General features: G+C 65.2%; 2 protein-coding genes and 1 long non-coding RNA gene across 4 annotated transcripts in view; 2 read left to right on the plus strand and 1 right to left on the minus strand.

Annotated features, from left to right (window-relative positions):
* Nucleotides 1–650: 650 nt before the first annotated feature.
* On the plus strand, nucleotides 651–1,670 carry LOC135404235 (uncharacterized; the record flags this gene model as incomplete). Its single annotated transcript, XM_064638902.1, has 1 exon — nucleotides 651–1,670. A coding segment is annotated over one exon (969 nt), but the record flags the coding sequence as incomplete, so codon positions are not given.
* A 1,648-nt stretch (nucleotides 1,671–3,318) lies between these two features.
* LOC135404238 (uncharacterized) lies at nucleotides 3,319–4,132 on the minus strand. The gene is made up of 2 exons (XR_010425603.1): nucleotides 3,997–4,132; nucleotides 3,319–3,686 (listed from the first exon to the last, which is right to left on the minus strand). It is a non-coding gene; the product is annotated as an uncharacterized LOC135404238 (long non-coding RNA).
* A 4,857-nt stretch (nucleotides 4,133–8,989) lies between these two features.
* ASIC1 (acid sensing ion channel subunit 1) overlaps nucleotides 8,990–12,965 on the plus strand; it is a 34,073-nt gene continuing 30,097 nt past the window's right edge. The window contains exons 1-2 of one of the 2 annotated variants that reach the window (XM_064638904.1): nucleotides 8,990–9,408; nucleotides 10,516–10,910. In XM_064638904.1, the coding sequence (XP_064494974.1) occupies nucleotides 10,549–10,910 (362 nt within the window). In that variant the 5' untranslated portion in view covers nucleotides 8,990–9,408; nucleotides 10,516–10,548. Of the gene's footprint in view, nucleotides 9,409–10,088; nucleotides 10,109–10,515; nucleotides 10,911–12,965 lie in introns of those variants that run through there. The other variant, XM_064638905.1, reaches the window with a different exon arrangement.

Below are 12,965 nucleotides of genomic sequence, written 5' to 3' on the forward strand. Positions count from 1 at the left end.
TGCCACATCCATCTCTGTGCCACATCCCTCCCTCCCTGTGCCACATCCCTGTGCCACATCCATCCCTGTGCCACATCCCTCCCTGTGCCACATCCATCCCTCCCTGTGCCACATCCACATCCCTCCCTGTGCCACATCCCTCCCTGTGCCACATCCATCTCTGTGCCACATCCCTCCCTCCCTGTGCCACATCCCTGTGCCACATCCCTCCCTGTGCCACATCCATCCCTCCCTGTGCCACATCCCTGTGCCACATCCCTCCCTGTGCCACATCCACATCCCTCCCTGTGCCACATCCCTCCCTGTGCCACATCCACATCCCTCCCTGTGCCTGGAGCAGCGAGTGCCACATCCCTCCCTGTGCCACATCCATCTCTGTGCCACATCCCTCCCTGTGCCACATCCCTCCCTGTGCCACATCCACATCCCCCCCTGTGCCACATCCCTCCCTGTGCCACATCCCTCCCTGTGCCACATCCCTCCCTGTGCCACATCCCTCCCTCCCTGTGCCACATCCCTGTGCCACATCCCTCCCTGTGCCACATCCATCCCTCCCTGTGCCACATCCCCCCTGTGCCACATCCCTCCCTGTGCCACATCCACATCCCTCCCTGTGCCACATCCATCCCTCCCTGTGCCACATCCATCCCTCCCTGTGCCACATCCCTGTGCCACATCCACATCCCTCCCTGTGCCACATCCACATCCCTCCCTGTGCCACATCCCTCCCTGTGCCACATCCCTCCCTCCCTGTGCCACATCCCTGTGCCACATCCACATCCCTCCCTGTGCCACATCCACATCCCTCCCTGTGCCACATCCCTCCCTGTGCCACATCCCTCCCTCCCTGTGCCACATCCCTGTGCCACATCCCTGTGCCACATCCCTCCCTGTGCCACATCCCTGTGCCACATCCATCCCTCCCTGTGCCACATCCCTGTGCCACATCCCTCCCTGTGCCACATCCCTCCCTCCCTGTGCCACATCCCTGTGCCACATCCCTGTGCCACATCCCTCCCTGTGCCACATCCCTCCCTGTGCCACATCCCTCCCTGTGCCACATCCCTGTGCCACATCCCTGTGCCACATCCCTCCCTGTGCCACATCCCTCCCTGTGCCACATCCCCCCCTGTGCCACATCCATCTCTGTGCCACATCCCCCCCTGTGCCACATCCCTCCCTGTGCCACATCCTTGTGCCACATCCCCCCCTGTGCCACATCCCTCCCTGTGCCACATCCACATCCCTCCCTGTGCCACATCCCTCCCTCCCGGGGAAGGGCCCGCGGGCCCCGGGGAGGAGCAGCAGCAGCAGCAGCGCAGCAATTCCAGCGCAGCAATTCCCGGCCCGCGGCCCTTTTCCAGGCAGCCTCCCCCCCCTCCCACCCCCTTTTCGGCCCCATAAATCCTCCCCAGGTTATTCCAGCGGGGCCGCGGCAGCGAATCTGGAGCTCGGGGGGAGCTCGGCGGGTCCCCCCCAGCGCCCACCCGCGGCACCGCCTTTGTCTCCGCAGCCTTTCGAGCTCTGCCTCTCCTCCTCCTCCTCCTCCTCCTCCTCCTCCTCCTCCTCCTCCTCCTCCTCCTCCTCCTCCTCCCTGTGCTGCAAAGACACGCCGGTAGTTGCAACAACATCGCTGGAATTTGTTTGCCAGCTTTTTCCGGGGGGGATGGATGGATGGAGGGGCTCCCGCTCCCACCGGGGGGGATGGATGGATGGAGAGGCTCCCAACAACATCGCTGGAATTTGTTTGCCAGCTTTTTCCGGGGGGGATGGATGGATGGAGGGGCTCCCGCTCCCACCGGGGGGGATGGATGGATGGAGAGGCTCCCAACAACATCGCTGGAATTTGTTTGCCAGCTTTTCCGGGGGGGGGATGGATGGATGGAGAGGCTCCCGCTCCCACCGGGGCTTTAACCCTTCGGCTCCCGCAGCCTCCGGAGCGCCCGGGACGCGCCCGGTGGCTCCTCCAGCCCTGCCCCGCATGGCCCGGGGCCGTGTCCGGCCTGACCCGGCATCTCCCGGCTCGGGGGGATCCGATTCCCCTCCCGGCGTTCCCGTAACGGGATGAGTTTCGTTGGGATCGATGTCAGAGGGAATGAAGGGAAATCGGAGCCGGGAGGCGACAAAGGACACGGGGGTGGCAGAGGGATGGGGTGGGATGGGCTGGAGCCACACCCGGGGAGGGGCCGGGCATTCCCGGTGTCCTGTGCCAGGCTTGGCACATCCCAGGATCTCACCTGAGCACACACCTGCAGTGCTGGTACCTGCCCGTGGCCTGGGGCTGCTGCAAAACCCCTTTGGGACACCCCTGTGGGAGCACCAGCACGGCCCAGAGGGGCCTTTCCACTCCAAGCAGCTTCCAAGAGGGAAATCAGAGCTCCAGAGCAGCTTCCAAGGTGGAAATCAGAGCTCCAGAGCAGCTTCCAAGGTGGAAATCAGAGCTCCAGAGCAGCTTCCAAGATGGATTTTGGAGCGGGGAGAGAACCAGGAGCCAGGAGGGCCAGCCCTGGGCAGTGCCCTGGCAGCCACAGCGAGCCCTGCCTGGCCCTGCATCCCCTGGGATGGGTTGGTTTGGGCTCTGCCTTCCGACCTGAGCAGCCCCAACAGCCCAGGGGAGCATTCCCGGGGTTTTGTGTCCTGGGAGAGGCTTTTTCCGGGCCCTGGGTGACAGGATGGGGGGGAAATGACTCGAGGAGCCACTGGGTTTGCAGCTCCTCCTGCTAATTGCTCCGGCTAATGAAGCCCCACGCCCACCCTGGTGACTCTCCACAGGGTTTTTCCATCCATCCACCCTCGGCTTCTTCCGTCCACAACCCCGGAAAATGCAAGATCACGAGATTCCGGGGTGGAAAAAGGGCAGGAACACCCCTGAAGGGGCTGTGAGAGACCCCTCAGCCCCAAAGCAGGTGAGGGGAGCCCCAGATCCGAGGGTGAGGAGCAGCCAGGAGGGGGAATTCCCAACTCTCCGGCCCCAGGGGTTGGTCCAACACGGACACAGCTGCTGGAGAGGATCCCACGGGATCCACCCCCCTGGGAATTCCTCTCCTGGCTCTCCAGGACTGTTTCTCCTGCCAAAACCCCGGGAGAGCCCGACCCACCTTCCCCATCCCATCCCCAGGTCCCCCCACTTCAACCTCCCTCCTTTCCTCCCCGGGTTTAAACAGAAAGATATCAAAATAAAAGATAATTGTCGAGAAAGAGGAATAAGGGGGGGAAGGGAAAAAAAAAAACCAACCCCAAACCCATCAGCACCGAGGAACTCTTGTCTAATTTCTCACCCACGCAGAGCACAACGATATCGGTGCCTTCAAACTCCCGGTTTGTAAAAGCTTTCACGGCTTTATTAGCGGCTCCCCGAACAGCTTGTCCTTTTAATAAAGGTCTGCCCAGGGGAGATTCCGGCGGGACGTGGTTTAATCCGGGCAGAAATAGCACACACGGGGAGGGGGCAGCAGCGGCAGCGCGGTCACCTGAGAGAGGGAGGGGGGCAGGAAAAGGTTAAAAAAAAACAGCCCCTGAAATGCGGGGAGGGAGAGAGGGAGAGGGGGAGGGAGAGGGGAACCTCGGAAAGGTTCAAAAAACAGCCCCTGAAATGCAGGGAGGGAGAGGGGAACCTCGGAAAGGTTCAAAAAACAGCCCCCGAAATGCAGGGAGGGGAGAGGGGAGGGAGGGAGGGAGAGGGGAACCTCGGAAAGGTTCAAAAAACACATCCCGAAGTTCAGGGAGGGGGAGAGGGGGAGGGGAGAGTGGAGGGGGAGGGAGGGAGAGAAGAGGGGAGGGAGGGAGAGGGGAACCTCGGAAAGGTTCAAAATCACCCCCCGAAATGCAGGGAGGAAGGGAGGGGGGAGGGAGAGAGGGAGAGGGGAACCTTGGAAAGGTTCAAAAAACAGCCCCCGAAATGCAGGGAGGGAGAGAGGGAGAGGGGAACCTCGGAAAGGTTCAAAAAAACACCCCCTGAAATGCGGGGAGGGAGGGAGAGGGGAGGGAGAGGGGAACCTCCTCCGCGGGGTGTCCTCGCCCTCCCCGCCAGCGCCGCCGGGCTTTGGGCACGCAGGAGGCCCTTCGATGATCCCAACTGCTGCCCCTCAGGACTGAAACCTGCCGGGGATGACTCAGGGTTGGATGGACCGGCTGCTCCGGGGGGGCCAAAGCGGGAGCGAGCGCGGCACAGCCCGGCAGCGATCGGGGAGGGACCCCGGGCAGCGAAACTGCGGGGTTTGATCTCGGGATGAACCCCAAAACTGCCGGGTTTGATCTCGGGATGAACCCCAAAACTGCGGGGTTTGACCTCGGGATGAACCCCAAAACTGCCGGGTTTGATCTCGGGATGAACCCCCGGGGGGAATCCCGCCCTAAGCAGCTCCGGGGGCTGCGGTTCGACCCTGCAGCCGGGCTGGCTGCGAGCACAACTCGGGCTGGGCTGGGTTTAGAGACCCCCCCCGGGGTCACCGAGCTGCCCGTGAGGGGTCCTTGGGGTTTAGGTGGTTTCAGAGAATCCCGGAATCAGCCGGGTTGGAAGGGACCTCTGAGATCATCCAGCCCAACCCTTGATCCAACCCCGCCGTGGTTCCCAGCCCGTGGCACTGATGCCACATCCAGTCTGTCCTTAAACACCTCCAGGGATGGAGAATCCACCCCCTCCCTGGGCAGCCCATTCCAATGGCTGAGCACCCCTCTCTGCAAAGAAATTCTTCCTGATATCCAACCTAACCCTCCCCTGGCACAGCTGCAGACCCAGCCCTCTTGTCTTGCTGATGGGAAAAGAGACCAACCCCCCCGGCTCCCCCCTCCTGTCAGGGAGTTGCAGAGAGTGAGGAGGTCTCCCCTGAGCCTCCTCCTCTCCAGGCTGAGCCCCCCCAGCTCCCTCAGCCTCTCCTCCCAGCACTTGTGCTCCAGTCCCTTCCCCAGCCTCGTTGCTCTCCTCTGGCCCTGCTCCAGCCCCTCCATGTCCTTCCTGAGCTGAGGGCCCAGAACTGGACACAGCACTCCAGGGGTGGCCTCACCAGGAAAAAATCCCTTCCCTGGCCCTGTTGGCCACCCTGTTCCTGAGCCAGGCCAGGATCCATTGGTCCTCTTGGCCACCTGGGCACACTCTGGCTCCTGTTCAGCTCCCTGTCCATCCCAAATCCCAGCTCCCTTCCTGCCTGCCTGCTCTCCAGCCCCTCTGTCCCCCCAAATCCCAGCTCCCTTCCTGCCTGGCTGCTCTCCAGCCCCTCTGCCCCCCCCAAATCCCAGCTCCCTTCCTGCCTGGCTGCTCTCCAGCCCCTCTGGCCCCAGGGGGTTGTTGTGGACCCGGCCCTTGGCCTGGTTGAACCTCATCCCCTTGGAATCACCCAACTCTCCAACCTCTCCAGGTCCCCCTGCAGAGCCCTCCTGCCCTCCAGCTGATCCACACTCCCCCCCAGCTCAGTGTCAGCGCTGGCAGAGCAGCTGGACCCGATGATCTCCGAGCTCTTTTCCCACCTAAACGATTCCGTGGGGATGAAACACCCCCCGGTGCCACCAGCGAGAGAAAAAGGCTCTTGTAAAAAGTCCAAACAAGGCCCCGCGGCGCCTCATTTGAATACAATTTACTGCTGCTAATGAGGCTGATGGTTGTTTCCCCGAGCTGGGAAGTTATTTGGCCCCAAAAAGGGCTCCTGGACGCGGTTTCAGCCGAGCAATCTGGAACGCCCGAGCTGATGGAAGCAATTTGCAACCCATTAGCGGAGCTGGGCTGTGAAGACATTTCACACTCAGCCCCAGGTTGGGGTGGGGATGGAATTTTTCGCCCCCTCTCCCTTGGAATTTTTGGTCCCGGTGGGGGGGCAGAGGGGGCTGGGAAACCTCAACATTTGGGGTGAGAGCCGGGCCGGGTTCGCAGCGCGGGGTGAGCGTGGCACACCCAGCTTTGCCATGTGCCGCCCTGGCGACCTCTTAATTAAATACCCGGCCTTAAATACACAAATCCAGCCCCGGATGGCAGGGCCAGTCCCCTCCCGGTGCCCCGGGACGGGACAGCGGTGCCAAAGCACCTCCAGCACCCTCAGGGCTTGACGGCCCATCCTGAATTAAATCACCATCCTGAATTAAATCACCATCCCGAATTAAATCGCCTTCCTGAATTAAATCGCCTTCCTGAATTAAATCGCCTTTTGGACAGCGGCGGGGGCAGATAAAGCAGCGATTTGCAAACCGGGGCTGCCTCCGCGGAGGGAACAACAGCAGGGCACGATCCCAAAAAAGCAGGGAAAGATCCCAAAAAAGCAGGGAAAAGCATCTCTCGCCCAATCCTCGCGACCCCGCCCTTGCCCTGGGGATGCTCTTCCCGGAATCGGGACGGGAGCTGGTTTTGGTAACTCGGGTGGTGGAGCGGGGACAAAACGCTGCTGGGAAGGTGAGAAAGGAGCCCCAGGGCTCGGGTTTTCCCCTGGGCCGAGCTCCAGAGGCGTTCCCAGGGCTCCCCCGGGTGCCTGCCTGTCTGCCGGGGCCCGCCGGGAGCCCCGGCGCTGCAGCACCTTCCCTTAATTACCTTTTCGCGCTAATTGGACCCGAGGGGAGCCCCGGCTGCTGAACCCGCGCTGGGAGCACCCACTTTGTGCAGGAGGATTCACCCACGGCCACAAACCCCACATCCATCACCGGGGGCCCGACCCACCCCTCGGTCACCCCCCCTTCGGTGCCCCCGCTGTCCCCAATTATCACCCGGAGCTAATTGTCACCTCGTTGATTGTCACCTCGGAGCCCTCGGCCGGTTCCGACGCCTCTCCCGGCGGGAATTAACACAACCCCTCACGTGGTTTCCCCCAAAAAACACCGCGGAAATGCTGCCGGTCCCCAGCCTCCGATTTTCTCCCTGACCAGGGGAAGTTTCCTCCGGCCCCTCCCGCCTCCTCCCTGGCACCTGTGGGAAAGAATCCCGGCATTTTGGGACCCCTACAGCTCCCTGAGACCCCCGGGAATAATGTTCCCCATCCCGGGTGGCTCAGGGGTGCGGGAGAGCCCCTTCCCCGGGGGGGGAAGAGCGCTGGAAATCAAGGAAATCAAGAACATCCAGGCGGGCCTGAAACCCCAGCCCTGCCTGAGCCCAGCCCGGCGTGGATTCCCTGTCAATAAAACCACCGCAGAGAGAGACTCCTCAGCTGGGAGAGGAGGAGAAGGAGGGGGGGAACAGCCCCTTTCTAAATGTCCTTATCCCTTATCCCGGCAGCTCGTCCCTCTCCGGGCTCAGGGAGGGACAGCTCCGGGGTGGGAAGGCACAGGCAGAGCTGGTGCCGACTGGAAATGCTCATTCCACTCTCTGCCACGTCTCCAAACACCCAGGGCAGGGTCGTCCCTGTGCCCTGGGGGCGAGGGGGGCACTGGCTCAGGGGGGCACTGGCTCAGGGGGGCGCTGGCTCAGGGGGTTGTCCCCATTTCCCATCTCTGTCCCCCCCAGGATATCCCACTGCAAAACCCCGGGTTCCTGCTCGGGCAGAGGAGAGGATGCTCCAGGAAAGGACCCAACCGAGTGTGCCCGAGCCGCGGGGATTTGGGGACAGGGCACACGTGCCGCGTCCCAAACTGCCCCGAAGTGCCCGTGCTCCCGCCGGCCGCGGTTCAGGCGGGGACAGAGCGCTGGGAAGGCGCCTCCGGGCAGGGCCACAGCTCGTCGTGACCCCCCTGGGGTCTGGCTGTCCCTTCCCGACACGGTGAAGGACGTGGAGACATCCCTTTGGAAACATCCCTTTCCATCTGACCGCGGCCACCCCACCGGGGGCGGGGGGCGGGCGCTGCCGGGGGGGCTGCGCCGGGGTTTGGGGCCGGGCGAGGAGGGCACCGCGGCCCCGGGGCACTCACGGGGGGCGGCGGGAGGGGGGAGAGGTGCTGGCATTGGGCAGAGGAGCCGGGCAGTGCCGCGAAACCTCCGCCCCGGGGAGGAGCAGAGCGCCCAGAACCCGGGGACAGCGGAATGTGGATCCCGGGAAAGGGGCAGCAGGTCCTGCCCGCCCCGGGGAGGAGCAGAGCACCCAGAACCCGGGGACAATGGAATGTGGATCCCGGGAAAGGGGCAGCAGGTCCTGCCCGCCCCGGGGAGGAGCAGAGCACCCAGAACCCGGGGACAGCGGAATGTGGATCCCGGGAGAGGGGCAGGAGCCCGGAGCCTCCGGGAGGGGCTGGACCTGTCGTGACAAGGGTCGTGACAGGGACCATGGCGAGGCACCGCGTGCCCCCATGGCCACCCCTAGCAGTGCCCCCATGGCCACCCCGATCAGTGCCCCCGTGGCCACCCCAAAGAGGTGCCCAGAAAGGGCTGGAAGGTGCCCCCCCATCCACCCCCCCAAAAAAAGGACCCACCCGAGGGTGCCCAGGGCCGTGCCCCGGGGCCGGGGCCAGCACGGGGGGAGCCCGGAGGGCAGGAGAGACGGGGCAGGGGAGAGACGGGGCAGGGGAGAGACGGGGCAGGGGCCGTGGGGGGGGGGGGGAGATGGGGCAGGGGCCGGGGGGGGGGGAGAGACGGGGCAGGGGCCGTGGGGGGGGGAGAGACGGGGCAGGGGCCGTCTGGGGGGGGAAAAGATGGGTCAGGGGCCGTCTGGGGGGGGTCTGAGGGGGCTCCGGAGCATCCCCGGCAGTGCTGGGGGGTGGGAGTGGCACAGGCAGACACACACATATGTCACACACACACAGACACACACACGCACACACACATACACACACATGTCACACATGCACACACACGCATACATGTGTCACACACACACAGACACAGACACACAGACACACATACACGTCACACACACACACATATGTCACACACACAGAGACATACACACATGTCACACACACACACATGTCACACACACACACATGTCACACACACACAGGCACACACATGTCACACACACACACATGTCACACACACACATGTCACACACACACACACATACACGCATGTCACACACACACATATGTCACACACACACACACATGCACACGGCAGCAGCACCAACAGCGCCCCGCTCCTGCGCCTCTCCCTCCTCCTCCTCCTCCTCCTCCTCCTCCTCCTCCTTCCTCCCCCTCCTCCTCCTCCTCGCTGCCCACCGGCCCTGCGGCACCTCCGGGCGGCCTCGGGCGCCGCGGGCGCGCACAGACAATGACTTCATGCGGATTATGCATCTGAAGAAATCGCCAGCTCCCAGATAGCCGCGGGGGGGGGAGGCATCCATGTGTTTGGCAGGGAAGCAGCCTCCCGCTCGCCTCCCTCCTCCTCCTCCTCCTCCTCCTCCTGCTCTCCTCTCCTCGCACCCGGCAGCCTCCTCCTCCTCCTCCTCCTCCTCCTCCTCCTCCTCCTCCTCCTGCTGCTCTCCGGCGATGGTCGCCCGCGGTCCCCCCGCGCGGTGCTGAGCGAGGCCCCGGCGCATCCCCCGCTCCCCCGCTTGCACCGAGAAGGTACCGCCGGGGCTATTTTTATTCCCCCCCCCCCTTCCATCACCCCTCCCCGCGCTTCTTTTCCGGTTCACCCGCCGCTGCCGGGCTCGGTGCCTCGGCACCCTCCGTGCCCGCACCTTCTTCTCCCGCTCCCGGTTTTATTTTTTCCCCGGCGGCGGCGGCGGCGAGAGGCTCCATCCCCCCCAGCCCCCGCTCCATCCCCCCCCAGCCCCTCTCCATCCCCCCCAGCTCTCCATCCCCTCCAATCCCGGCTCCATCCCCCCCAGCTCTCCATCCCCCCCAGCCCCGGCTCCATCCCCCCCAGCCCCGGCTCCATCCCCCCCAGCTCTCCATCCCCCCCAGCCCCCGCTCCATCCCCCCCAGCCCCGGCTCCATCCCCCCCAGCTCTCCATCCCCTCCAATCCCGGCTCCATCCCCCCCAGCTCTCCATCCCCTCCAATCCCGGCTCCATCCCCCCCAGCTCTCCATCCCCCCCCAGCCCCGGCTCTCCATCACCCCCAGCCCCGGCTCTCCATCACCCCCAGCTCTCCCTCACCCCCAGCTCTCCATCCCCCCCAGCCCCAGCTCTCCATCCCCCCCAGCCCCTCTCCATCCCCCCCAGCCCCTCTCCATCCCCCCCAGCCCCTCTCCATCCCCCCCGGCTCCCTCCCCACACCGCGGCGGCAGCGCAGCGAGCCCAGAGCTCCGGCCCCGGTTCCAGGTTTGCGAGCCCCGATTCCTCCCATCCCTTCATCCCTTCGCGGATGCGACGTTCGGGGGGGAGGGAGGGAGGGAGGCGGAGGGGGAGCGGGGGGGATGGAGAAAGGGGGGAGGGAGGGCAGGTGGGAAGGGAGGGGGGGCTGAGGTGGGGGCTGGAGGGGCGGCAGCGGCCCCGGTCCTGCCGTGGGATGGGGAGGGAGGAGGTGGGAGGGGAGGGAAGGCATCCAGATAAATACATCCCCACGGATGTGTGTGTGTGTGTAGGGGGGCTCGGGGGGCAGAGCAGGGCACCACAAACCCTCTACCCCACCCGGGGGGCTGCCCCCTGCCCGGGGAGAGGGGGGTACCCTGGGCACCCACACCCCCCACGAGCCCACCGAGCGCCCGCGGGGCTCCCTTTGCCGGCAGAGTGGCCACCCCGGGGCGCCGGCACGGCCCACGATGGACCTGAAAGTGGACGAGGAGGAGGTGGACAGCGGGCACCCGGTGAGCATCCAGGCCTTCGCCAGCAGCTCCACCCTGCACGGGCTCTCGCACATCTTCTCCTACGAGCGGCTCTCGCTCAAGCGCGTGGTCTGGGCGCTGTGTTTCCTGGGCTCGCTGGCCCTGCTGGCCCTGGTCTGCACCAACCGCATCCAGTACTACTTCCTGTACCCCCACGTCACCAAGCTGGACGAGGTGGCGGCCAGCAGGCTCACCTTCCCCGCCGTCACCTTCTGCAACCTCAACGAGTTCCGCTTCAGCCGCGTCACCAAGAACGACCTGTACCACGCCGGGGAGCTGCTGGCCCTGCTCAACAACAGGTGGGGGCTTCGGAGGGGCTGGGGGGTGGCAGCGGTGCCGGGGAGGGGGGTCACCGGGCTGGGGGGTGACCCCAGTGCCAGGGAGGGGGGTCACCACAGGTCACCAGGCTGGGGGGTGACCCCAGTGCCAGGGAGGGGGGTCATCACACTGGGAGGTGACAGCAGTGCCGGGGAGGGGGGTCACCAGGCTGGGAGGTGACAGCAGTGCCAGGGAGGGGGGTCACCAGGCTGGGAGGTGACCCCAGTGCCAGGGAGGGGGGTCACCAGGCTGGGAGTGACAGCAGTGCCAGGGAGGGGGTCACCAGGCTGGGAGGTGACCCCAGGGCCGGGGTAGGGGGGTCACCAGGCTGGGAGGTGACAGCTCCGTGTGCCAGGGAGGGGGTCACCACAGGTCACCAGGCTGGGAGTGACAGCAGTGCTGGGGAGGGGGGTCACCAGGCTGGGAGTGACAGCAGTGCCAGGGAGGGGGGTCACCGGGCTGGGAGGTGACCCCAGGGCCGGGGCAGGGGGGTCACCAGGCTGGGAGGTGACAGCTCCGTGTGCCAGGGTGGGCAGGTCACCACAGGTCACCAGGCTGGGAGTGACAGCAGTGCCAGGGAGGGGGGTCATCATACTGGGGGGTGACAGCGGTGCCAGGTAGGGGGGTCACCAGGCTGGGGGGTGACCCCAGTGCCGGGGCAGGGGGGTCACCAGGCTGGGAGGTGACAGCTCCGTGTGCCAGGGAGGGGGGTCACCACAGGTCACCAGGCTGGGAGTGACAGCAGTGCCAGGGAGGGGGGTCACCAGGCTGGGAGGTGACCCCAGTGCCGGGGCAGGGGGGTCACCAGGCTGGGAGGTGACCCCAGTGCCAGGGAGGGGGGTCACCAGGCTGGGAGGTGACAGCTCCATGTGCCAGGGTGGGGAGGTCACCACAGGTCACCACACATGGTCCCAAAAATCACCCCAGCCCTGCCCCACGTGGGCACCGAGTGCTGGAGGGGGGTGTGCTCCAGGAGCAGCATCTCCTCAGACCCCAGGAGGGAGCAGGTCCTCGGTCAGCCCAGCCCTGCAGCTGGTGCTGGTGCCACCGGGCCCTGCTGCTGCTCCTGGGCTGCCCCGGGGGGCTCAGGCCAGTCCCACCCTGTCCCCGGGGTGCAGCACGGGCAGCGAGGCCAGGGCCAGCCTGGGATGCCTTTGGGGGGTGATCCATCACACCTGGACCCAGCTTCGTGTCCTGGGTGCCACCACACCCATCTCTGTGCGCCCTGGGTGCCATCACACCCATCTCTGTGCCCCGGATGCCACCACATCCATCTCTGTGCCCTGGGTGCCATCACACCCATCTCCTGGGTGCCATCACACCCATCTCCATGCCCTGGGTGCCACCACACCCATCTCCTGGGTGCCATCACACCCATCTCCTGGGTGCCATCACACCCATCTCTGTGCCCTGGGTGCCACCACACCCATCTCCATGCCCTGGGTGCCACCACACCCATCTCTGTGCCCTGGGTGCCACCACACCCTGTTCCATGTCCTGGGTGCCATCACACCCATCTCCTGGGTGCCATCACACCCATCTCTGTGCCCTGGGTGCCACCACACCCATCTCCATGCCCTGGGTGCCACCACACCCATCTCCATGCCCTGGGTGCCATCACACCCTGTTCCATGTCCTGGGTGCCACCACACCCATCTCCATGCCCTGGGTGCCATCACACCCATCTCCATGCCCTGGGTGCCATCACACCCATCTCCATGCCCTGGGTGCCACCACACCCATCTCTGTGCGCCCTGGGTGCCATCACACCCATCTCTGTGCCCTGGGTGGCATCACACCCGTCTCTGTGCCCTGGGTGCCATCACACCCATCTCCATGCCCTGGGTGCCATCACACCCTGTTCCATGTCCTGGGTGCCATCACACCCAGCTCTGTGCCCTGGGTGCCACCACACCCATGTCCATGCCCTGGGTGCCATCACACCCATCTCCATGCCCTGGGTGCCACCACACCCATCTCTGTGCCCTGGGTGCCATCACACCCATCTCTGTGCCCTGGGTGCCATCACACCCATC

The sequence above is a fragment of the Pseudopipra pipra genome, chromosome 30 (assembly GCF_036250125.1).
Source record: "Pseudopipra pipra isolate bDixPip1 chromosome 30, bDixPip1.hap1, whole genome shotgun sequence".
In the NCBI taxonomy this organism is placed as follows: Eukaryota; Metazoa; Chordata; class Aves; order Passeriformes; family Pipridae; genus Pseudopipra; species Pseudopipra pipra.